We start from the raw sequence: 24,662 nt of genomic DNA, 5'->3' as shown, positions 1-24,662 counted from the left end.
TGAAAGACACACAGAAAACTAAAACAAAAAGCCAATTTACTCCTTTAAAAAAGACTTTGTACATAAAAAGAAAAAATAATCACAGTGAACAGCATTTGTTTATATAGTCTTCATAATCTAAATACTGATTTAATCCAAAACCATAACACTATGGAGGAAGCGGAAAATACGGGGTCAAATGGAGCACAAAGATGGGTGGTTATCTTCTACTGTAGAAAAATCTCTAAAATTTTAGAAATCATGAAATAGCAGCATTGGTAATATAAAATGAGATGATACACACTAAAGAGCTGAAAGAATGAAAAGGGGATGCTTAAGAGGAATGGAAGCATTCTTCTCATTTAAAAATATAGTAGAATTTTATGTGCTGTGCTTAGTTTAGTTGCTCAGTCATGCTCCACTCCTTGTGACTCCCTGGACTGTAGTCTGCCAGGCTCCTCTGTCCATGGGATTTTTCAGGTAAGAATACTGGAGCAGGTTGCCATTTCCTCCTCTAGGGGATCTTCCCAACCCAGGGATCGAACTGCCCACATCTCCTGCACTGCAGGCAGGTTCTTTATTGCTAGGTAGAACTCTATACTTGATGTGAATTATGTATCAATAAAGCTGTCACTAACAGAAAAAGAATGAATTAAATTCTAAAAGAAAAAAGATTCTGGAAGCACAGAGAGCAATTGGTTCTACTTCTACAGATTAAGGGAAAGCTTCATAAAAAGGAAAAGGGGACCATGTGACCAAAGTCTTGAAATACAAAATAATGAAGATGGAGAAGCACAGAGAATGAAGTTAAAAAGTTTTTTGGGTGCATGAGACAAGTGCTCGGGCCTGGTGCACTGGGAAGACCCAGAGGAACTGGGTGGAGAGGGAGATGGGAGGGGGGAATCGGGATGGGGAACACATGTAACTCCATGGCTGATTCATGTCAATGTATGACAAAACCCACTAGAATACTGTAAAGTAATTAGCCTCCAACTAATAAAAATAAATGAAAAAAAAAAAAAGTTTTCTGGGGGACCCAAACACGGAGGGACATCAGATGTCACTCCAGTCAATAGAAAGAAATCAAAGGTTTCTGAGTAGGAAGTTATCACTGAGGGAAGTTCAGAGAACGATTCTCTGAACAGACCAAAACCTAGAAATGTTGAACTACTACAATACCCAAGCAAACCAAGAGGCAGAGAAAAAGAATTATAGCCAAAGTACAGACACAGAAATGTGTGTGCATTTGTGTGTCTCTAATTTTTAAAATAAAGTTATAAAGTTGGAATTTTTAAATGGTTAGAGGGAGATATGATGGTAGGTTTGATTTTAGAACGTAATTATTTTTTACCCGTGTAAATATTTTAAATATTAACACTGCAAAAAAAAAAAATTGTTAAGTTAAAAAAGTAATCCCCAAAAAGCCAAAAGCAAAATCAAACACACAAACCTTAATGCATGAGGCTTCCCAGGTGGTGCTAGTAGTAAAGAATCCACCTGCCAATGCAGGAGAAGCTGGAGACGTAAGTTTGATCCCGGGGTCAGGAAGATCCCCTGGATTAGGAAATGGCACCGGACTCCAGTATTCTTGACTGGAAAATTCCACGGACAGAGGAGCCTGGTGGGCTATAGTCCATGGGGTCGCAAAGACTGAGCGAGTGAACACATACACAAACTTCAGTGTGTAGCCAGTCAATAACATAACAAGACTGAATAATTATTTTAAGAAATTTTAAAACACAGTAATTTGAACAAACATTCCCAGTGGAAGATACCCTAAAGACAAAAAGAAGAAGAACAACAAAAAATCCTCCAGCAACAATTAGCAACCATGGTAGTGTTGATACTGTAACTCTAACACCATTAATGTGTGTACTCTGTGATAAAGCAATGGAGTAATTACGCTACTATCTTTGAGAACCAAAAATTTCAGCATAGGAAAAAGACACTTTCTAAAACATCAATGACAAACATTGTAGTTCTAAATATGAACTGAAAGTTCTGCATGAAATCATAAATTTACCTTTAAAAAGGAACGCTGAGTGATATCAAGGAAAACAGTGGAATTGGACCCCCACCCCACCAATTCTTCTCCAAGAAGAAAACTGACAAATAACTCTAGAAGTCAACCAAACCTTTCAGCAATCTGGGCAGGATTTGCTCAAGAAAAATGGCTGAATCTTGGTAAAAACAGAGCTTTCTAGCTTTTTAACTTGCTCTGGTCCCAGCCTCCCCAGTCAACTCCACAGTAGACCTGAAAACTAACAGCACAGATTTGCAATACAAACCCCAACCTGAAAAGCCAGCAAAGAAGGCTGAAGCTCTTTAAAGCTTCATTTCCAGGAAATTTGTAATTATTTGACTTGTCTTATGGTTCCCTGAAGACCCTACTTACAAGGCTATTTGTATTCAACCTGATTTGGGGCTTGCCCAATACAAAGGCATTTTACTCCAGGGGCATTTGTCAAAAACTATTCCAGGAAGCTTTTTGACTTTGTGGTTTTCTGAAGCAGTGAATAACAATTGGACCAAACAAAAGAATAAGCAAGAATCCTAAAAGGAAAAGCGGGGTAATGAGATGTCCCTAACAGCTTTGAAAAGGGCCAACAAATATAAAAACACTGAGACTCAAGAAACCAAAATACAGACATATGCTTTGCACATACCCAGAAAAGACCTGAGAAGTCCCTAGGCTCTCTCTGACCATGAGGCTCTGCACAATCATGAGTGAAGGTTATAGCGGAGCTGTCAACTGCCTGCACACAGACCACTCTTAGCCAAGACTGGGAGATTTATTGGTTCCAGGGAGTTATCTAAACACTTAAGTACACAGAGATTTCAGTGGCAATACAGGACAAAGAACACAAATTACAAAATTAGTTCAGAAAGTCACTGTAAACAATGAAACAACTATTCCAGTAGACAGTAACAAAAGCAAATGCTGCAGAGGAGGAATAGTCTGCTTTCCAGAGTTGCTGTATCATATTAAAATGCCCAGTTTCCAACCAAAATTTTTAGATATGCAAAGGAATAAAAATAAGTACGGTCCATCCACAGAATAAAGGGCAATCAATAAAAACTGTACCAGAGGAAGCCCAGATGATATGCTTAGTAGACAAGACTTTAAATCAGCTATGTTAAGTATGTTCAAAGAATTAAGGGAAGTTATGTCTAAAGAACTAAAGCATATATATAAGAACAATGTGTCAAACAATACAGAGTATTAATAAACAGAAAAAAATTACATATATATATATAAAAGATCAGAAGGAGAAGAGAGCATCAGAGGATGAGATGGCTGGATGCCATCACCAATGCAATGGATGTGAACTTGGGCAAACTTCAGGAGATGGTGAGGGACAGGGAGGCCTCGCATGCTGCAGTTCATGGGGTCACAAGATTTGGACACGATTGGGCGAGTGAACAACAACATAGACGATCAAGTAGAAAGTATGATAACTGATATTAAAAATACACTGCTGCTGCTGCTGCTAAGTCACTTCAGTCGTGCTCGGCTCTGTGCGATCCCATAGAAGTCAGCCCACCAGGCTCCCCCGACCCTGGGATTCTCCAGGCAAGAACACTGGAGTGGATTGCCATTTCCTTCTCCAATGCATGAAAGTGAAAAGTGAAAGTGAAGTTGCTCAGCTGTGTCTGACTCTTAGACCCTATGGACTGCAGCCTACCAGGCTCCTCCGTCCATGGGATTTTCCAGGCAAGAGTACTGGAGTGGGGTGCCATTGCCTTCTCCAAAAAAATATACTAGAAAGGCTCAAAAATATAAATTAGCAGGCAGAAAGAATCAGTGAACCTGGGAATAGATCAACTAAGATTATCCAGTCAAGCAAGAGAAAGAAAAAATAAAGAAAAATGAACAGAGCCTCAGAAACCTATGGGAAATCATAAATAACAAAATGCACAAATCGGAAGTCACAGAAGGAGAGTTCAGAAAGGGAAAGAAAATTTAATGAAAAAATGGCTGAAAACTTTCCAAACTCAGTAATTTTAATATAATAATCTCACAGCCAAAATGCTCAATGAACTCCAAATAATTAAATTCAGATCTACACTAAGAATTACCACTGCAAACTCCAAAAAAAAAAAAAAAGAATCCTGAAAGCAACAAGAAGTGATCTATCATATATGAGAGATCCTCAATAAAATACCTGATTTCTTCATCAGATACCACAGAGGCCAGAAGGCAATGGGATGACATGATAAAGTGTTGAAAGGAAAAGCTAGTCAACCAATAACCCTACATCCAACAAAACTATCCTTAAACATGAAGGCGAAATCAAGAATTTGCCACTAGCTGACATGCACTGCAAGTAACACAAAAGGTAATCATTCATGTTGAAATGAAAGAATACTGGACAATAACTCAAACACACAAGAAAAAGAGCACCATGAAAGGTTAACTACCTAAGTAAACAAATACATTTTTTTATTTTTTAATGTTAAAAAAATGTTTAAAGAAACACACAATGGGGCTTCCCTGGTTGCTCACTGGTATAAAAAATTCTATACCACCTCTCTTCTACTAAAAACTTCTCAATCATGTTGTCTGTTTTAAGTGTTTTCAAATTTGGAAAAGATCATGTTGTTCTGCTGGCCTTAAAATGGCAAGTGAAGTAGAATGTCTATTTGTATATTTGTCTTGGGAATCTAAAGAGTTAACTGCTGTTTGATGGCAAACCAAAACAGTAACATTCTGCTATAATCCAGCTTATCTTTCCATTTCTTGCTATACATCTGAATATATGCTTCCTTTAAAGAGTGTAACAGAAACCATTTGGGTCAAAAGCAAGCACTGTAGTTATTTAAATCTTGTCCCCAAAATAGTAACAGCTATAGGTCAAGCCCTGATACAAGGAAACAACTTTGTAATGCAAATATGTTATGATCATTGATGGATATTGTCAAATTAAAGATTTACCTATAGATTTTTTTAAACACTTACTTCATATGATAGAGTATCTTGAGGTAAAAATTTTCACAATCGAAACTTGAATTACCATAAAAGTCAATAGAGGACTTGAAACACCACCAAAATGGAGTAACTTCTGTCCTCTCAGGTACACCCTCTTAGAACTAAAAAAATCCTGGATGTAAACGGCCAAAGATAGGAGGTATCTGAAAGATGAGGAAAAGGCAGTGGACTACTTAGAGACATCAAAACTTGAAGAATGACAAGGCAGTTAAGTTCCCTGGGTTTTATTGTCTCCCTTATCTCCAGGACAGGATGCTGCTTCACCATCACAAGTCACAGGCAAATAAGCCCCAAGAAAAGGCTTTTTCCTCTTAACCCAAAGAAATCTTCTCAGCAATACCCACCATACTCCAGCCAAACACCAAGGGAAAACCCTCCGCGCAAACCCTTCAGTTTCAGTGACGTCAAGCATGCAGCTAATCTTCCACACTCTCTTCCTCTCAGCCAAACTGGGGAGCAGGTGGTGTCAATCCAAGTCCCCTACTAGGATAGTGTTGGCAGAACAGAACAGGCAGTTGATCTTCTATCCCTCACAAAGGGGTGCTCCAGTTCCCCTGCCAGGATGGTATGGATGAGGAAAAAAGCAGCAGATCTTTCAGGCCCTGCAGAACCAGAGGGGTGGCTCCAAGACTCCTATGCTGGGTTACAGCAAAACTGAAAGAAAGCTTATGTTTTTCCACACCCAATGCTGCTCAGTCACCCATTTAAGGTAGTGTCAGTGGGGTCAACAGCAAGCTGGGCCGCCAACACCACCACCCAAAAGCAAGGAGACTTAACAAAGCTGTGTGAGGCAGGATTAGTCATCACTACACTGGAACACATACACACACCTGGTATCAGCGAGAACCAGATAAGAGCTGAACCAGCACTCCATCTGGCATCAACGAGACTGAACAAAGTGTTGTGAGTTGGAGCCAATCAGCAGTCCACTTTCTCCCCATCCCTGGTGTCAGCAGGGACTAGTGGAAAGGTGAACCTCCACACCCAACCAGCAGTGAGACTGAATGAAGAAGCCAAACGAGATGACGCAGCCAACAATCCACTTCACCCATTCTCTGGGTGCCAGAGGTGCCCAGAGGGAAATGAGCTCCCACCATCCACCACTTGGCATCAACTCAGGGGAAGTGGTACCAAGTGGGGAGCTTATGCTTCATCCTGCAGCATCAGAGTGCTGTGAGTTAGCCCTCCATTACTTCTCTCTCGCTTCGAAGCATGACTCATCAGGAAGCTGTTCTTACACGCCCCTACTCAGAGGCAACAAAGTGGTGTAAACTGGTGCCCAACTTTTGTCAGGAAGATTATCAGTGAAGGCAGTTGTTGAACTTGCATCCCATCAGTCTATACCAAGACAGTATGATTCACTGCTTTACTTTTCCCAGGGTGGTTGTCAGTAGGGCCCAGTCAGAAGCTGAATCTACACAGCCACTCAGTCCTGGCATTACAGCTCAACAAGGATTTTTACCTATTATAAAAGTAGAATACAATCTAGAATTCTCATAAAGTGATATCAAATATGTCCAGGATACAGCTGAAAATCACTCACCATGCCAAAAGCCAGAACACTATAAAGTGAATGAGAGAAATCAACAGATTCAACACTGAGATGAAAAAACCAAGTTTTTGATAAACTATCTAACAAAGATCTTGTTTAACCAATCCTTTTTTAATTTTTAAATTGACATTAACAGAACTACACTGAAGTTTATTAACATTCCACTCTTAAATTTCTTATCGACAAACAGGGATAAAATTCCGAAGCCAAAACCCCCAAACAAACTAAAAATAGGGAAAAGCTTATAAAACTAAATATGGATTCCAGCATTAACAGCTGAACAGAGAATTTTTAAATTAGTAGCGGATGATAAAGTTGCACAGAAATTGAACACTTATCTAAAACTTGGAATCACTGACCAGAAATTACACAGCTGGATCATGGGAAAACAGCAGAAAGAGTTACAAGTAAACCTACACTGTTCCAGCTGCACCCCACGCCGTTCTCAGAAGAAAGCCTGGCACTGACTAGATATTGGGCCAGACTAATACTGGCAACAGAACCAGTGATAGTAACCAGCCTACTAGAAGAGCCTTCCATTGGGTTGGCAATTTTGATGTGGTGGATCTCACTAATGTTGGCGCCTTGGTGCCCGACTATGCAGGAAAATTAAGTTATTTGGAATGGTGAGTTTATGGGTGGTTTGAGTAGATATAACCAAATTTGCCCGATAGATTTTCACCTCTGGGGAGCTGAAGTCAACTCTGGTGGATCCAGTCCTGCCTTGCATCATAGTCTGACCAAGGTTTTAGTCAATATAAATGCTTCAACAAGCTATTTTAGCTGCTCTTAAAACAAATTAGAAAATGCTATGTCTCAGGAAAGTTGTTTTAAAAGAACCAAATGGAAATTACAAAACTAAAAAATATAATACTCAAAATAAAAATTCTCTGGACAGGCTAAACAGTAGAATGGAAATGTCAGACAACAGAGACAGCAAACAGGTCAACAGAATTTAGCCAACCTAAAAGAGAAAATGGAGAAGGTAATGGCACCCACTCCAGTACTCTTGCCTGGAAAATCCCATGGGTGGAGAAGCCTGGTGGGCTGCAGTCCATGGGGTTGCTAAGAGTCGGACACGACTGAGCGACTTCACTTTCACTTTTCACTTTCCTGCATTGGAGAAGGAAATGGCAACCCACTCCAGTGTTCTTGCCTGGAGAATCCCAGGGACGGGGGAGCCTGGTGGGCTGCCGTCTATGGAGTCTCCTAGAGTCGGACACGACTGAAGTGACTTAGCAGCAGAAAAGAAAACTGACTGGGGGGTGGGGGGTGGAGGACAGAGTTTCAGGGACCCAAAAACAGAAGCGCTAGGACTCTTGTCAGAGTCCCAGAAGAAGAGAAGGTGGGATTTTAAAAGTATTCTAAAATATAATGTCTGAAAACTTTCAAGTTTTGGTGAAACACATTAACTCAAAGAAAGAAACCCACACCAAGATAAATAAAACTAAAGACATCCACACCAAGAAAGATCGCAACTTAATTTCTGAAAACTAAAGGCAAAGGAAAATTCTTGAAAGCAGCCAGAAGAAAACAATAAATTACTTACAGGGGAACACAGATTCTAATGACAGCAAATTTCTGATTTGAAACGACAGAGAACAGAAGAAAATAGCACGTTTTTCACAGCTAAAAGAAAAAGAACAGTACATTGTGAATTCTATATACGGCAAAAATATCCTTCAGGAATGAAGGGAAATAAAGTTATCCTGAAAAAATGACTTTAAAAGTTCTCTAAATAGAAAGGAAATGAAAGCAGAAGGCTGGGACTTCAGAAAGGAAAAAAAAAACATTGGAATATATAAGATCATGAGTAAGTATAATAAGAATATTATACAATGCATGAGTTTCATAAATCATATTTGCTGGTTGAAGCAAAATTTATCACACCATCTGGTGTGATGTTCAATGTTACTGAGAGAAAACACTTAAGAAAATTACATTTCATAAGAGGGCAGACAAAAGGACCTAAATGCGAGTCAAGCTCTGCACTTCACTGGAAGTAGTAAAACATCCACAACAGAAGATAGTGATAAATTACATAAGAATATTCCAATACCGAGAACCACCACTAAGAAGTCTATACAAAGACACTTAAAAACACTACAAATCAAGATGGAATCAAAAAATATATATCCAGATAATCCACAAGGAGGAAAGAAGCAAGAATCAAAGAAACCAGAAAGAGGAACAAGCCATAGTAATAGCAGACTTAAGTTTTAATATATCAACAATTACCTTAAGTGTAAACAGCCTATACCAATTAAGAGAGACAGAAGAGTAGGTTTTTTTAAAATGATCTAACACACACACACAAAAAACAACAACAACAACAAAAAATAAGATGATCTAACAATATGCTGTACTTCCCCCCCAAAAAAATTCACCTTAAATACAACAGGTAAAGTTAAAGTATGGAAAAAGACATAGCATGTAAATATTGATTTTTTTAAAAAAGAGTGGCAATAATATTATCAATCAAGTAAACTTAAGAGCAAATAAAATTACTAGCAATTTTAGCAAGAGCAAAAGAGATACTACATAATGATAAAAGGAACAACCCACCAGAAGATATGGCAAACTTAAATATGTACACATCAAATGACAGAGCCTTAAAGTACAAGAAGTAAAATCTGATAAAAGGAAAAACATTCAAATCCACAATTACAATTGGAAATCTAGAAATACCACACTCTCATTAATTGGTTGAATTACTAGACAGAAAATCAGTAAGCATATAGAAGAACTGGACAATAAAATCAACCAAAAAGATCAAACATGTATATAACACTCCATCCAACAGAATACACATTCACTTCAAGCACCCATGGAACGGTCATCAAGATAGACCACATCCTGAGTCATAAAACACATGTCAACTAAGAGAATGACAATTATACAGAGTAAATTTCCTAATCATAATAAAATCAAGCTAAAAGTCAGTGACAGTAAAACTAAAAATCAGTGACAGTGAAAACAGGAACATTTCCAAATACTCAGAAGTTGAGTAACACACTACTAAATACTAAATATTCCAAGGACTGAAGAGGAAATTTAAAAACCCATAGAACTGAATGAAAATATGAGAATATGTGGGACACAACTAAAGCAGTGCCGAAATGAAAATGTATAGCACTAAATTTGTACATCAGAGAAAAAGAAAGGTCTCAAATCAATAATTTAAAAGACATGAACAGACATTTCACCACAGAGGTGAATATTTCCTTCTGAATACAGAAGGAAAATAAGGACATGAAAGACATTCAACATCACTAGCCTTTGGAGAAATGTAAATTAAAACCACAATGAGCTATCACTACACAGCTATCAGAATATGGAAAATAAAAAAAATAGTAATAACACCAAATGCTGGGAAGGGTGCAACAAAGCTAGAACACTGGTGGGAACTGCTGATGGGAATGTAAAATGGTAGAGCTGCTCTGGAAAACAATCTGGCAGTTTTTTATAAGACTAAACAAGCAACCAGCAGCAACTGCACTCTTGGACATTTATCCCAGAAAAACTAGGCTCACAAAAACACCTGTACAAAAATGTTCATAGCAGCTTTATTTACAATAGACACAGACTAAAAATAACTGAAAGTATCCTCCAACAAGTAAATGATTAAGGAAAGCATGGTACATCAATAACACAGAGGAACAAACTATACATAAGGATACATATGCTGATCCCACCTGTATAACTTTTTTTCAATGACAAAATCATAGAAACAGAATAGATCAGTGCTTGCCAGGGGTTAGAAACTGGGGGTGGGGGGTGGGGTGGGTGAATATGGCTCTAAAGGACAACATGATGGATACTTGTGATAAACAGGTCTGTATCTTGACTTATCTCAATGTCAATATCCTGGTCATGACATTGTACTAGATTTCTTATTACTGACAAGTGCATGTGAATCTACAATTATTTCTAAGTAAACAGCCAATTTTTAAAAAGCAAATAGAAAAAAATTGCCATTTACAGAAATATATTCACTTGATTATGAATCAGTCATGGTATTGTCCACTTCTGTAAGGACAACCAAATCCAACAAAACAAATGTTCAGGATCCAGCTACCTCTTTTCACAGAATCCTGACTAAGGGTTGAATCATGTTTATGGATAACAGTAAATATTACCCTTTGATGTCTGAATGCTGTCTACAGCATCCTGGCTAAGTAGTGTCAATGAGCAAACTTGAATATCTTCAATGACAGAAGACCCATTTATCTATCCATTTATGGATAAACACTTGGAAAAAGTGTTACAGAAAAAGTTTCTCCTTAAGAGTTATACTCTGAATCTAAGGTACAAACTCCAGACCTATCTTTTTGACTAACAAGCTGAGAGTAAACATATAATCACAGTATACTCATACATATACACACACAGAGCAAAATTCAACAATAAAAGTTCACATTCAATATATTGGAAAGTACCTCAATTAATGCCAAGGTTTGCTACTTTTAGGGAAACTGGGGGTCTTACTATCTGTAACACCCAAATGTCTGTACCTAATAGTACATATTTAATGTGACATTTCTTATCAATTCATGTCTGACAATTCATTTAGCCCTGTCATGAGTTCCTAATAAACAGGTAAACACACAGCAATTATACCCATGTTCTAGAATTAGAAACATCAGATCTGACCTAAGAAATAACTCCAACTATAAAAAAGTAGTAGTTTGGAGAAGTCAAAACACCATTAATAAATAAGGCTAACTGCGTTCATTTCTGGTCTTGAAAGCTTAAGGCTGAAATCAAAGAAAACTACAATCCAGAACAAAGTTCCATTGTGCCCTCCTTTTGGATCAAAATCTCCAAGAATTGAGTCAATCCTAAAAATGCAAATGAACCACCTCCTAGAATTCTGATGCTAGATAGTCACTTTGGAAATTCTTAATCCATAGCCCTTCATCTTAACAGACGGTGAAACTGGGGACCATAATAATTAAGCAAGTTGACAAAGGAGGCAGCAGACTCAAAACACTGGTCTTCAGTTTTCTGATCCACTGTTCTTTCCAGTGTGTATCACACAGCCTCCCAATCAAGCCAGTATTTTGAACATCCAGGCTGAGAAACAATTCTAAGGCCTATTAACTATGTTAAGGGAGCATGTGCTTACTATTTTTCCAGTTAGAGCAGTAAGTTCTCTAGGGATCAGTTCACATTCTCTTCCCCTAGCACCCTTATAATCAGTAGAGGAGAATTTTACGGAATATGGGCAGTGATCATGGAACACCACAGAACTGTGTGGTATAAACCATGGCATCTAAGCCTAACCAATCCAGTGGTATTAATTTTCTATCTTCTCAGCACACTCCTATTGTTAACACTTCTACCCAAGAATAGAGAAAACTAAATAGTTGAAAATAATGGAGCCCATAGTCGGGCTTCAAAGGAAACCATACACTCTCCAAAATCATATACAAAATGTCTACAGCTACACTGGCCCTCAAATGGCTAATAACCTCAAAAAACTGAAGTACCACCATTCCAACTCCACCACCAGTCAATATATAATGAAAACAAAGGTATTCTGCTACAAGTTAGTAACACACTAGAGAGCTTCCCTGGTGGCTCAGACAGTAAAGAATCTGCCTGCAATGCAGGAGACCTGGGTTTGATCCCTAGGCCAGGATGATACCCTGGAGAAGGGAATGTCAACCCACTCCAGTATTCTTGCCTGGAGAATTCCACTGACAGAGGAGCCTAGTGGGCTATAGTCTGTGGGGTCACCAAGAGTTCAACACAGCTGAGTGACTACCTAACAATAACACACTAGTAGTATTAGTTGCCCAGTCATGTCCGACCCTATGCAACCCCATGGACAGTCAGCCTCTTCTGTCCATGGGATTTTCCTAGGCAAGAATACTGGAGTGGGTTGCCATTCCCTTCTCCAGATCTTCCTGACCCAGGGATGGAAAATGTATCTCCTGCATTGCAGGCAGATTCTTTACCATCTGAGCCACCAGGGAGGCCCATAACAACACACTAAGCTCTGTACTGTTTATGACTAATCAAAAACACAAGTTTACCTATTTTTCTTTTCCTATAATAAAAATCAAGAGTAAGTCAAGAAGGTGTATGACTCCTGCAAATATAAGATATATTAAGTGGTATAAACTATGGCTACTTCTTTAAACATTCAGGGAGTAAATTAAATCAGTATTCACGGAGCCTCATAATCAGCTGTACCAATAAAATCAAAATATGAAGGCAAATTTTGCCAATTACTTCAACTGAGTTCACAGCATATAAAATTAAGCAACTGCTATAGTAGGAAAACACATGTGAACATACTTTCAATTAAAACTTTTGCATGTTGAGGAATTTCTACCTTTTATACCATATATAAAAGTAGTAACAGGACTTCAAAGTAACTTAATCAACCAAACCAACCTCACCAACATCTCACTATTTGAATGAGAGAACTCTCAAGTTCAAGACAATTCAATATAAAAATAAGCAATATTTTCACATGGCAAGCAGCAAAATTAACAAAGCATTTTAACAACTTGAATATAGTATGGTCTCATTTGCCTGGAGAATCTCAGGGACGGGGGAGTCTGGTGGGCTGCCGTCTATGGGGTCGCACAGAGTTGGACATGACTGAAGCGACTTAGCAGCAGCAGCAGCATTTGTGTGGGAAAAAGATATATATAATAGAATATACTTGTATGTGTTGAAATATGAAGTTACCCAACAAAGGTTTTATCAGTGGCTGCCTGAGAATAAGAAATATATAACCCAGAGATTGTGTGGGAGAGAGATTCTCTTTTTACTGCAACTTCCTCTATGTAACTTTACAATTTTGCACTATTCCAAGTATACCTATTCAAAAAAATCTGCATGCAAGTATTTCAAAAGTCAAAGATCAGATCATGGCTGCAATTACAATGGTGGCATCGAGGATGTAGAAAAACAAACAGATTTGAAATTTAAGATGCAGAAATGTCAAGATTTGGTGACTATCAGGACTTGCTAAGAAAAAAGGAGTTAAAAACAGCTCTAAGGTTTCTGGCAAGGTTAATGATAAGTGACACTTATTAAGACAGGGAACATCAACACCAAAGATAAATTCAACTTGCATATGTTCAATTTAAGATGTCTTCAAGATACCAGGTAAAGTAATCAAGTTCAGTCAAGCATACATGCAAGTTGGGAGCAGACAGAGTAAAGACCTCGAACAGAATTTCCTTGCAAAGGAGACTGAGACGCAGAAGGCCAAAGTAGTCAGATGTTAGGAAAGTCAAGAAGAGTGTTTTCAAGAGATCTCAAATCTGCCTCTGTCTCCCCCCACCCCATTCCTAAACTATAGACTCACTTTAAAAATTGTCTTTTCTAAGGTAGTAACATATATCTTGTACTGATCACCTTCCACACCAGGCCTACTGCCAGGCACTTTACGTATCTTTTTTCCCTAACACAAAATGCAGTAGCCTGACAGAAACCTATTACCACTTCCATTTTACGGATAAGAAAATTGAGCCTCTGAAAGATGAAATAATTTGCCCAAAGATCATACATCTAATAAGCAGCTGCAGAATTCTATTCTAAAATTCATGTAATCTTATCTATCCATCAATATTTAACAACTGGATCCCTTCCCTCTCCACTTTATCCCTCTCACTGGAGTCAATTATATTCTGGTCATGTCACTTTCCCTGATCAAAGAGTTGAGTTCAGTGACTCCCCAAAACTTCCTATGGTCTACAGTGAAGGGGGCCACATGCTCAATTACCTCCTCCCTATCCCACTAGGACAACCTTAATCTCTCTGGGTCCACACTAAATTATTCACAATTCCTCAAACACCATTCAACTTTATACCTCTAACTCTCTGCCCTCTTATTCCTCATGCTCAAATTCTATTCATGTTTGATAACCAAGACCAAAATGTTACATCTTTGTGCAGTTTCTCTTACCCACTTCTCCAGCCTAAACTAACTGCTCCAAAACGTTGGGAATTTGTAGGGATAGTTTAAACTACCTACAATCAAAGTTTTAAATGTTTTAATTGCTCCATCATTTGAGAGTTCAAAGAATTCTACATATACACCTTGATTACAGCACTTACAATATCAAATAGTCACTCTGTCCATCTCTCTCCACAGACTGCAGATGCAGAGGCCCTTGCTGCCCCAGGACTTGGAACAGTCACTCACAGCAGTTTAGCAAACATTTCACAAACCAATCAAGCAAAGTAAAAGCTTTTCTAGTTCTCATTCTGACACCTGAAATTCTAAAACCTAAAATGCTTAACTATTTTATCTTAAAAATAAATTGTCCCTAAATAATAATAAACTATCCAAACAGACTCAAACAACTAAGATTCACAAAATTCTTAGAAAAAAATATCTCTTATCATGTATTGTATCTATTAATATTACAGAATTCTATCACAATATTATAATACAAACTCTCATATATTCAGCTAAATATCTGTTCGCTACTTATTTCCCAAGCAACTAATTCTTAACTTCCATAAGGCAAAAAAATTAAAACTCAATCATATTTGATATTAAGAAGTTATTTTAAGCCCAGGTCCCACAACAAAGAGTAGCCTCTGCTCACCACAACTAGAAAAAGCCCGCATGCAGCAACAAAGACTCAGCACAACCAAAAATTAATAAATAAACAAGGCATTTTTATGTGTAATAAAGGCATTGTGGCTATGTTTCAGTCGTTTTCCTCGTTTAGTCATGTCCGACTCTTGCAACCCCATGGACTGTAGCCTGCCAGGCTCTTCTGGCCATGGAATTCTCCAGGCAATACTGGAGGGGGTTGCCATTTCCTTCACCAGGTTATCTTACTTACCCAGGAATCGAACCCAGGTCTCCTGCATTGCAGGCAGATTCTTTTCTGACTAAACTATGAGGGAAGCCCTATGTTTCAGAGACAAGCTGAAGTATCTATGGATTAAGAGATTTCCTTCACAATAATGGCAGCACAGGGTAAAATACAGATGAAACAAAACAGGTTATGAGCTGAAAATTGTTGAAGGTAGGTAATGATTGGTTGATTTTCTCTGCTTTTCAAAATACTGAAACTTTTCTCTAATACACTGTTTTCTTTTTTTTTTTTTTTTTTTTTAAGAAAAAGATCTAGTGAACATAACATAATAGACCTAGCTGGAAAACAATCCATTATCTAAGGATTCCTTAGATAAATTTATCTTAGATTCCTTTATCTAATGGTTCCTTCCATTGTTCTAAATTAAAATAAAAGATGATCTTATATAATACACTTGCCATGGGGATTCTCCAGGCAAGAATATTGAAGAGGGTTGCCATGCCCTCATCCAAGGGATCTTCCCAACCCAGGTCTCCCACATGGCAGGCAGATTCTTTACCGTCTGAGCCACCAGGGAAGCCAGTATAATACACTTAACTACAACAAAGCCCAACCTTCTTCATGAGAATAAACTTAGAAGTAGTATATTTTATTTATTATAACAGACAAAATACTACCACACAGACAAAACCACAAAAATACCAGGACACATTCACAACAGAATGATGACTGTTTTAGAAATATAGAGAAGATAAAAGAAAGAAATGAGTGAGATAAAATAAATGAAAGCTTATAGAAGTGGCAAACAGCCCATAATTTGGCTGAGAAACTAAAATTCTCTAAATAAGGAACTACTCCCACCCTTCCAGGTTATAGTTTTTAATTAGGTTCCAAATGTTATCTTGGGCCAAACTAGACCCAAAAATAAAGTCATCAAAGAAACAGATGCTAAAGATCAAAATGAAGGAGTACAGCCATGTAAATAAATGCAAAGAAACATGACCAGGGTGAGGGTGAGGAAAGAAAGAAATAGGACCAAACAGTATACACATCTCTACTTCATTTACCCCTATCCTGACTGAAGGACCATGAAGATGAGAAGTATCCCAACTTGACAAAAAGGAATTCACAGGTACTAGTATAAAATCAGTCAAAATATAATTCTGGTATACTCATTATCAGCGTGCTAACTTATTTTTAAGGTAATGTGTGTCTAAGGTTAAAAAACAAACTCACAACAGCAGAGGAATCTAGTTTAAAATCTCCCCTCCTCCTCACCCTAGGGCTGTTTTGTACTACAAACATGATTATTATTTAACTACTTCTTGAATATCTTACCAAAACTTGGTCAGAAAATTCCTTAGGTTGACCCATGAATGTTCATTCAAGGATCTCAAGTTAGGAACTCATAATAAAGGTAAGCATCACTACAAGGTGAGAAAAGAGTGACAGAAAACACAGCAGATGACTGAACATCTGCTAAAAGCAAAAATCTGATTTTAAACCATGCGTTCCTAAACAAAACTAAAAGATGCCTTGCTAATAAAGAAGTCAAGAAATACCATCTCCAATAAACACAATCAAGAAACAAGCCCAATCCTATTAAAAAGAGACATTCTACTAAGGCCCAGTGGCGGGTAGAACTTTGAAACTTAATTTACAACTGCCCCAAGAGTAAACTGAAAATGGGGACCCCAGAAAGCAAGGAGTGCCTTTGTAGGAGCCATCAATGTCCTGCCCCTCTCCAGCACTACCTATCTAGGGAAAGAAGGTGCAGATTACAAGAGTACACAGGCACGAGGAGCTAAGAGCCTGGTTTGTCTTTTTCTACTGGGGTCTGGTGTTCAAAGTACATGATTTACTGAAACAAATGACCAGATAAATGGAAAGGGGTGTCTGTAAATCAAGCTAGCCCAGAAACCACTGTGCAATTATCTCACAAATGTGAACACCCCTTCCCCATTTAACTCATGTAGTGTAAAATACTAATGAAATAACTGAGTTTTAAATGTCTGATACAGAATATGTTACATAATATAAATTCTCATTAAATGTTTCAAGAAAAAAATGAAATATATCAGGATATGTTAAGTCTCATGTGCTTTCATTAATTCTAACCTAGCAACTATTAGATAATTTTTCAAGTTAACTCCAATAATCTTAAAATCCAGGGGCTCTTTTAACTTTTGAAATTCTCAAATCAGGAATACACATTCCAGAATAGTTAAATCTACAAAGAGACCTGAGGAAGACAGGAGCCAGGACAGCACCCTATAAAGCCAATGCTTCTCCTGCCTTTCCTTTAGTCAGGAAAAAGTATTAGGAAGCATAAGGAATGTCAGAAGTAAGTTTTCATTAGTGCAGTGAATGATATTCAAGTTAATGTGGCTTGGCTCGAAACACTGCAAAGGCATCTCCACTTTTGCATAAATAGGGTCTAAGAGTCAGCAGATCCAGGATCCCAATACTGTCCACAGTGCACACTCAGCCTAAGAGTCCCATCCAGCCCTGTGTTCCACCACTGATCGGGTGATTCTGGGGCTAATATCTACTGCAGGTAACACGTGCCACCTAAACACCTTTCCAGCAAGGTCCTTGATAGACTACCTACGAGGACAAAGAACTGGTACTCCGTTAAGCTTCACAAACAGGTTCCTGTGACTGCTTTTGTGCATGCTTGCTAATCAATGTTTTCACAGATGACCAAAAAATAAAAAATTCTTTCTAACTTGTAAATTGTTAAATTGACCTGTATCGTAAACCTTCAGGATACCTCACTTTCCTTCCACCACTGATGTTTTTGTGATAGTCATCCTCATACTTATCTCACCCTTTAAGGGAGCTGTAAGTTTTCAATGCAAACAAGGGATATCTTCATTATCTCCATATGCCCTGCATAGAGGACTTGTATTCAGTGTTACTCAAATATTTGTTGCTTTAATTTACTGTTGACAAATTACAAACCAGTAGAGAAAACTGATAGAATTGTATGTGAGGCTTCGACATGAGTACATAAGACTGTCGATCATGTATTCATTAAATAAACTTCATTAATTAACTAGTTTACAAATAAATACATGTGGGCCTTAAATAACCACCATTTCAATTCTTTGACAATCTAGTGGTGTTTTTGTAACATAAATTAGTTCTCTGGATACATTTCAAAAATATTAATTCACAGTGTTTTAATTCATTAACATCAATTGCAAAGAGTTCAAAGCATCACAATGAGTTTCAAAGTAAGCTTAACCAAAAGAAAACTTTTTCAAATCTGCAAAATAATACTATTATTACATAAATAAAAACTAAACGTTACATAATCAAGTCAGAAAAAGATGTTTTTACTCTATAGCTAGCCAAGCACTGAACCTTCATTTTGGTTCAAAGTGCATGGCCCACCTTTCCACTTTACCACCTACATCACAAAAACTCATCTCTCACACAGTTTTTAACAACCTGAAATGTACAGAGGTGGCAGTTAAATGTTCCCATGTCATTTCAATTTGTAATTGATTCTACAAAAAGAGCTATCCGGTGAGGGGAAAGAATTCAGAACTTAACAAGTGCATGTTTACATACTCCTGCAATTCTAATGTGTGGCCAGATAAGCAAGCACTTTCTATAAGTTTTACTATAGTTTTATTACCAGAAGTGTATCAAAATCTTAGGAAATGTATAGTAATTGCCTGAGACTTTGTCCAGGTAAATAATAATGACTATAATTTACAAGACAACTTTCCAAACTTGAAAATACTTTTTAAGATGCATCAAATTAAAAACCTAATTTTGAAACAGAAAAGTATGACATTACTCTGCAATTACTTTTGTAACCCAAACACTAACCTCTTTTAGCACTGGAAATGAATATATTCCTTTAAAAGTGCCAGCAAACAAAACACACACATAGCATATAATTTTAAGTATCAACATCCAAATATCATAGTATAAAAAGTCACCTTCTACAACTGACCTAATAATTTTTCCTTACCATATACACTGGGCTTCCCAGGTGGCGCTAGAGGTAACGAATCTGCCCACCAATGCAGGAGACATTAGAAACATGGGTTCAATCCCTGGGTTGGGAAGATCCCCAGGAGTAGGAAATGGCACCCCACTCCAGTATTCTTGTCTGGGAAATCCCATGGGCAGAAGAGCCTGGTGGGCTACAGCTCACAGGGTCGCAAAGAGTCGGACACAACTGAGCACTGCCACAGAGGTAGTTTAGTCACTAACATGCAAGCAAACCAAATTATGGATCTTAAACTACTTCCACTGCCCCCGGAATTTTAAATTCCAACTATTTTCATGCTAATTATCTCCTAGGAAAAGAAGTATATATTTTTTTTTAAAGTACATACATTTTAAGATAGTAAATGATCCATGGGCCTCCCTGGTGGCTAAGACGGTAAAGAATCTGCTTGCAATGAGGGAGAGATTACTTCCAGGTATTCTACATAATCTATTGACTAAAAGAATTACCAAAAACAATCCCAAGAAGAGTATTTAACACAAACTTAAAAATGATATAAAGGTACTTCAAAGTGAACAACTATGTATTTTAGCAATAGTTTCTTGACAAAAGATTTCAACCCTTTAGCATTATATAATTACTATAAATACAAGCATAGTATTACTATCAATATATTCATGCTATATATTAATATATATTTTAATCCTTATTAACTGAAAACAAGAATAACTGAAAAGATTTTTTAAAATGTGCTAAGTCACCATAGTTAATTCCTGTTAAAATGTTTCACTTCTTAATTACTTTTCAGTAACTCCACTGTAATTAAAAAAATAAGAGTCTTGAATTATGTTACCAAAAGATGGTCAGCATTAGTTTAAAGAAAAAATTGGTCAAGATCATGTTATATTTCAAGAACTCTGATTAAGCAACCACTTGCTGTTAACAATCTTTTAAAGATATTTTAAAGGTACTACTACAAAATAATATACATACTACTAATTTCTCTTTAATCCAAACCCCCAAGTATTGTATATCAAATGGAAATCATTCAAACAGAAATTCTTTCAATGACTCCAATATAAATTAGTCTAACAAACACATTCAGCTACTAAAAGAAATCAGCAGTTTGGACAAAGTAAGCTCCCAACTAGAAAAGGAACCTATAAGTTCAGGGGAAAGGAAGAGATACTTATTAGTAAATGTTTCAAACTTTCTAAATCTTTTAGGTCAGGAATTAACCATTTTTAAAACCCAATTTAAAAACTTGAAAGAATATTCAATAATATATATGAATAAATGTTAAAAGCAAGTAGTAAGAGCTAAGTTTCTGTCAGAAAGAAAAGTTATACAAGGTGCCAACTGAATTTGTTGGGCGGACGGCCAGATGGGGTAATGACAAAAATCATAGCTAAAAAGAGAGTCCTGTGATTCATTTAATTCCAGTATCTGCCCTTAGGTAAGTAGCCTGAACCTACCCCAACAAAGAAAAGCCAGCTCTCATTTTTAAGACTTTCAGGGAATAAGAATTCTGAAACCAACACTGCTCAACATTTCACAAAAAAACATACTGTTTACCAGGGCTGTTCAAAAGATGGATGAAACTAAATAATTCAATACTTCCTACAGCAAGATTCCAGCTCATTCATTCTATTCAGAATCCAATTCAAACTCATGGTGAGAGATCATATAATATCAAGCTTTACATTACACATTTCACTGTTATGTTCAAGCTCACAAAGATGCAACCAAGAACTGCATGCGGTTGCAAGCACATACTCTAAAATGTTTTATTTTAATGTTAAGGCTAATGAGTCTTGACCTAAATAGGACCTCACAGGCATGGGGTCTAAAGTAATGACGATTTTTTTTTCCTTTAACTCAACAAAATACTTAGTAGTTTATCAAATTACCCAGTATTTTATGAAGCCTTCATTCTGCCACAAAATATAATGAACCTTCACAGGTTTCTCATTTATGTTACTGCAGTCAAACATCAAGAAAGTAAAGCACATTTTCACAAATACTTGAAAATGTTATTTTACAATTTAAAGTCAGTAGTGCATAATAACTACAGAGTTCAATATTACAATCTGAAATACAATGTTAAACACGATCCACTCACTGTGAATCCATCTAAATACAAGCGTTGTGAGACATAAAATCAACTAGCATTTTACACATTATCCACGTATAACATCAGATTCCATTTCTTTCTTTATTCATCCTAACCAAAACTATAGATTTGGCCAAACTATTCCAAAATGTATTATCTTTGCGGACCATTTTACCAACTCCCTACTAGACCGGAGATAATCACTCCAAAATACAACGCTTCTTAAATTTAAATATTTTGCTTAATCTTTTGGAATGACAACTTTGACAGCAGCTAAGTATTTTTAAGTAAAATATTTTAAATACACAGGTTGAAAAAAATTTTCAAGGTTTAAATCATTTATGCTTAAATCATTTCAGAGCTAGTCGCTATTCATTTTTCCGGCTATAGTTTTAATGAAGCCAATTAATACCCACATAGTCAAAGTTTAATTCAACTTTTCTCTATGGATCAAAGGGAATGAGCTTACTGAAAAGGATTATTTCAGTTTAGCTTTTGGGTCATTATTGTGTTCGAAATTCCTTACACTTAAGTTACTTTGAAACAAAAACAGAAGTGTAATTACAGATGAAAGGAATTAGTGACTCCAAACTGCAGACAAAAATTTGGGATAACTATTTTTTTTTTAAATCAACTTAAGAATAAAATGCAAGGCTTTAGTCATTTCAAACTTCCTTCTCAATTGCAACAATAAAGCTAGGTATCAAATGCAAAGCTACTGATTACAGCTAGAAAAGAAAATGTTTAATGGATGCAACACCTATCACGGCACACTCCAAGTTTCACGGTCCCAATTAAGAACCGAGCATTCAAATATCATTTCGATCAGATTCTGGTCAAGAGACACAAACTGATGCAGACAGATCGAGACTCCACTGCCTTTGTTCAATAGCTTACGGATGGATAACTAAATGTGCTACAGGTTGATAAGCATTTACCAGGCTTATGAATGCGGCTTCCAAGCTTGAGAAAGGTGCAAGAATTCTAGATGCAAATAATCTTGGATAATTTTTATTAATCACCCACCGAGCTACACACTCCGACTGAGAGGCCTATTCATCGCTACTATTTATTTCCATGTTTACCTCTCCTCCCTCCCCCAAACCCCCCCCCTTCACTTTCTCCTCCCACCCTGTCCCGCCATCTTGGGCCGATAGGAGCAGCCATTACTTAACTAAATGACAGTGCCAACAACTTTCCACACAAATAAACAGAGACTGCACCCCGAATTCCCCTCGGCCTTCCCTGTGAGAAACACAGGAAACGAGGCTCCAAGGAGAAAACACATTCACAAGTAACTGCAGGATTTCTATAGCAGAAAGACTCAAAAAGTAAACAAGTCACCCAACTTCAGGTAAAACACCATACCCCTTAGGATGCCTGTCAACAGCCCCATGCAAACTCTTCACCGCCCTAAACTACGTGCAACTTTCCCCTTCTGTGAGCGGGGACACAAGAAAGCCCCAAACGTTGGGTTAACAGTACATTTCCCGAACAGCCTGCCTGGAAAAAAGAAGAAAAACCACGGGAGGCAAGTAAGTCGGAAATGTGGGGAAATCCGCACAGACTTCTGAGCCTTTGACCCTAAACAGGCACCTCGGAGGGATCATCGGTCGACCCTCCAAAAAGCCGTAAAATAACAGGCAGTTTTGTCGACCCAGTAGAGCTCGGCCCCAAAGCGCTGCCGTCTCTGTTCCTCCAGCTACGAGAGAAGAGAGCGATTTCGCAAGAGAGCAAGCGAGGGATCCGGGAGTAAGGGGAGACCAAAAGCAGAAAATAGTTTTCCGGAAGCCCCTCGGCCCTCGTTCGCGGCCACAATGAGAGCCGGCCGAGCCGTGGGGCCCGGGACGAGCGGGGCGCCGGCCGGGGAGACCGTGTCCGCACTCCAGCCCGCGGCTGCCTTACCTTGCCCAGTAGGGCCTTCGTCCTGGCGCCATCTTCATGAAACCTCACGAACCCGAAGAGGCGGCTGTGGGGAGAGACACACGCGGCTCGTTAGCGCTCCGGCAACCCCACCGACCCATCCCTGCCCGATCCCGAGGCCCCGGCGGCGGCGGATACAGCACCGAGAGCGCCAAGCCCAGGTGCCCGCCCCGCCGCCGCCAGAGGCGAACCGCGCTCGGGCCTCCCCGGAGACAGGCGCCAACCGTCCGGAGCCGACCGGGCGGGTGGGTGACGGTGACCCATACCTGTCCAGTCCGCCGAGCGCCTCTCTCTCCTCGGCTGTCAGGCTCGGGGACGCCTCCTCGCTCTCCCCGCTCGCTTTTCCCGCCGCCATTTTCTTTTCCTCATCACCGAAAGCGGCGGCGGCAGCGGCGGCGGTAGCGAGCGACACTCCGCTGGATTTCATGGAAACGCAGCGAATTCACAACTCCGACGCTGACACCCCCCCGCGGGCCGGGGCCCGCAACGACGCCCCCAACCTCCGCGCGGGACCCGCACACCAACTTTATCGCCACCTCCTCCTCCGCCGCGGGCGGCAGCGACAAAAAATCCCAACGCGGCGGCGGTGAAGGCGGCGGCGGTTGGGGCTTGCGGAGCCCCTGGGTCGGCAGCGGCGGCGGCTCGGCTTGTTGGGTCACATCGCGGGGGCGGGCGAGGGGCAGCCACGGGCGGGGGCGGCAGGAACGGCTGGAGCGTGCGGGGTTGAGGGATGTGGGGGGAATTCGTTGGAGAAACAAACTTCCCCGGCACCAGCACAAAGTTGTTGTAATTGTGTCACACAGCGAACCCCACGCCGCCGCCGTGACCCCCCCCTCCCCGCCCGGCTGGTGCAGCCAATCGAAGTGCCCCGCTCGCTTCACGTGACCTTTGTTGACTCACGTCAGCCGTGGCTCCACTCAACTTGCTAGCTGCCCGAGCCCCGCCCACTGAGGCCACCACCCACAGGGAGCAGGAGGCCCGCCAATTCTGACCGATGGTTGGCTGCTGGGTCCGTCTGTTCGGGTGAAGGGTTGGCACCGAGAGGGAGCAGCGGGTTAGGTTGTGCCAGTTAAATATACTGGGGCAGAGAATGGAGGGTCCGGACCGTGTCAACTCGGGAACCGCTGCGGGCTCGGGAGGGGGAGGGGAACGGTGGGGAAGGGCGAGGTCCGTCACCGCCCGCCGCGGGCGCGAGCAGTGAGCCAGGACGCCATGGACGGCCTTTGGCTGCCCAGGAGCTCGGGGGTGGTCCCCGACCGCGGCTCCGGCATCCTGTGCTCCGCATGTCCCGAGCCCTGGAGGGCCTGTTAAAGGTCACGTCGCCAGGAGGCGGCGCA

At 39.4% G+C, this 24,662-nt stretch overlaps 1 protein-coding gene across 15 annotated transcripts in view; it reads right to left on the bottom strand.

Moving 5' to 3' along the window:
- The window catches only part of KDM6A (lysine demethylase 6A), a 179,418-nt gene extending 155,315 nt beyond the window's left edge, over positions 1–24,103 (bottom strand). For all 15 annotated transcript variants that reach the window (XM_065916544.1, XM_065916546.1, XM_065916545.1 and 12 more), the window contains exons 1-2: positions 23,592–24,103; positions 23,308–23,371 (exon numbers count right to left, since the gene is read on the bottom strand). In XM_065916544.1, coding sequence (XP_065772616.1) covers positions 23,308–23,371; positions 23,592–23,752 — 225 coding nt within the window. In that variant the 5' untranslated portion in view covers positions 23,753–24,103. The remainder of the gene's footprint in view (positions 1–23,307; positions 23,372–23,591) is intronic.
- Between the last annotated feature and the right edge of the window lie 559 nt (positions 24,104–24,662).

The sequence above is a fragment of the Muntiacus reevesi genome, chromosome X (assembly GCF_963930625.1).
Source record: "Muntiacus reevesi chromosome X, mMunRee1.1, whole genome shotgun sequence".
In the NCBI taxonomy this organism is placed as follows: Eukaryota; Metazoa; Chordata; class Mammalia; order Artiodactyla; family Cervidae; genus Muntiacus; species Muntiacus reevesi.
This window is presented reverse-complemented; position numbering and strand designations above follow the sequence as displayed.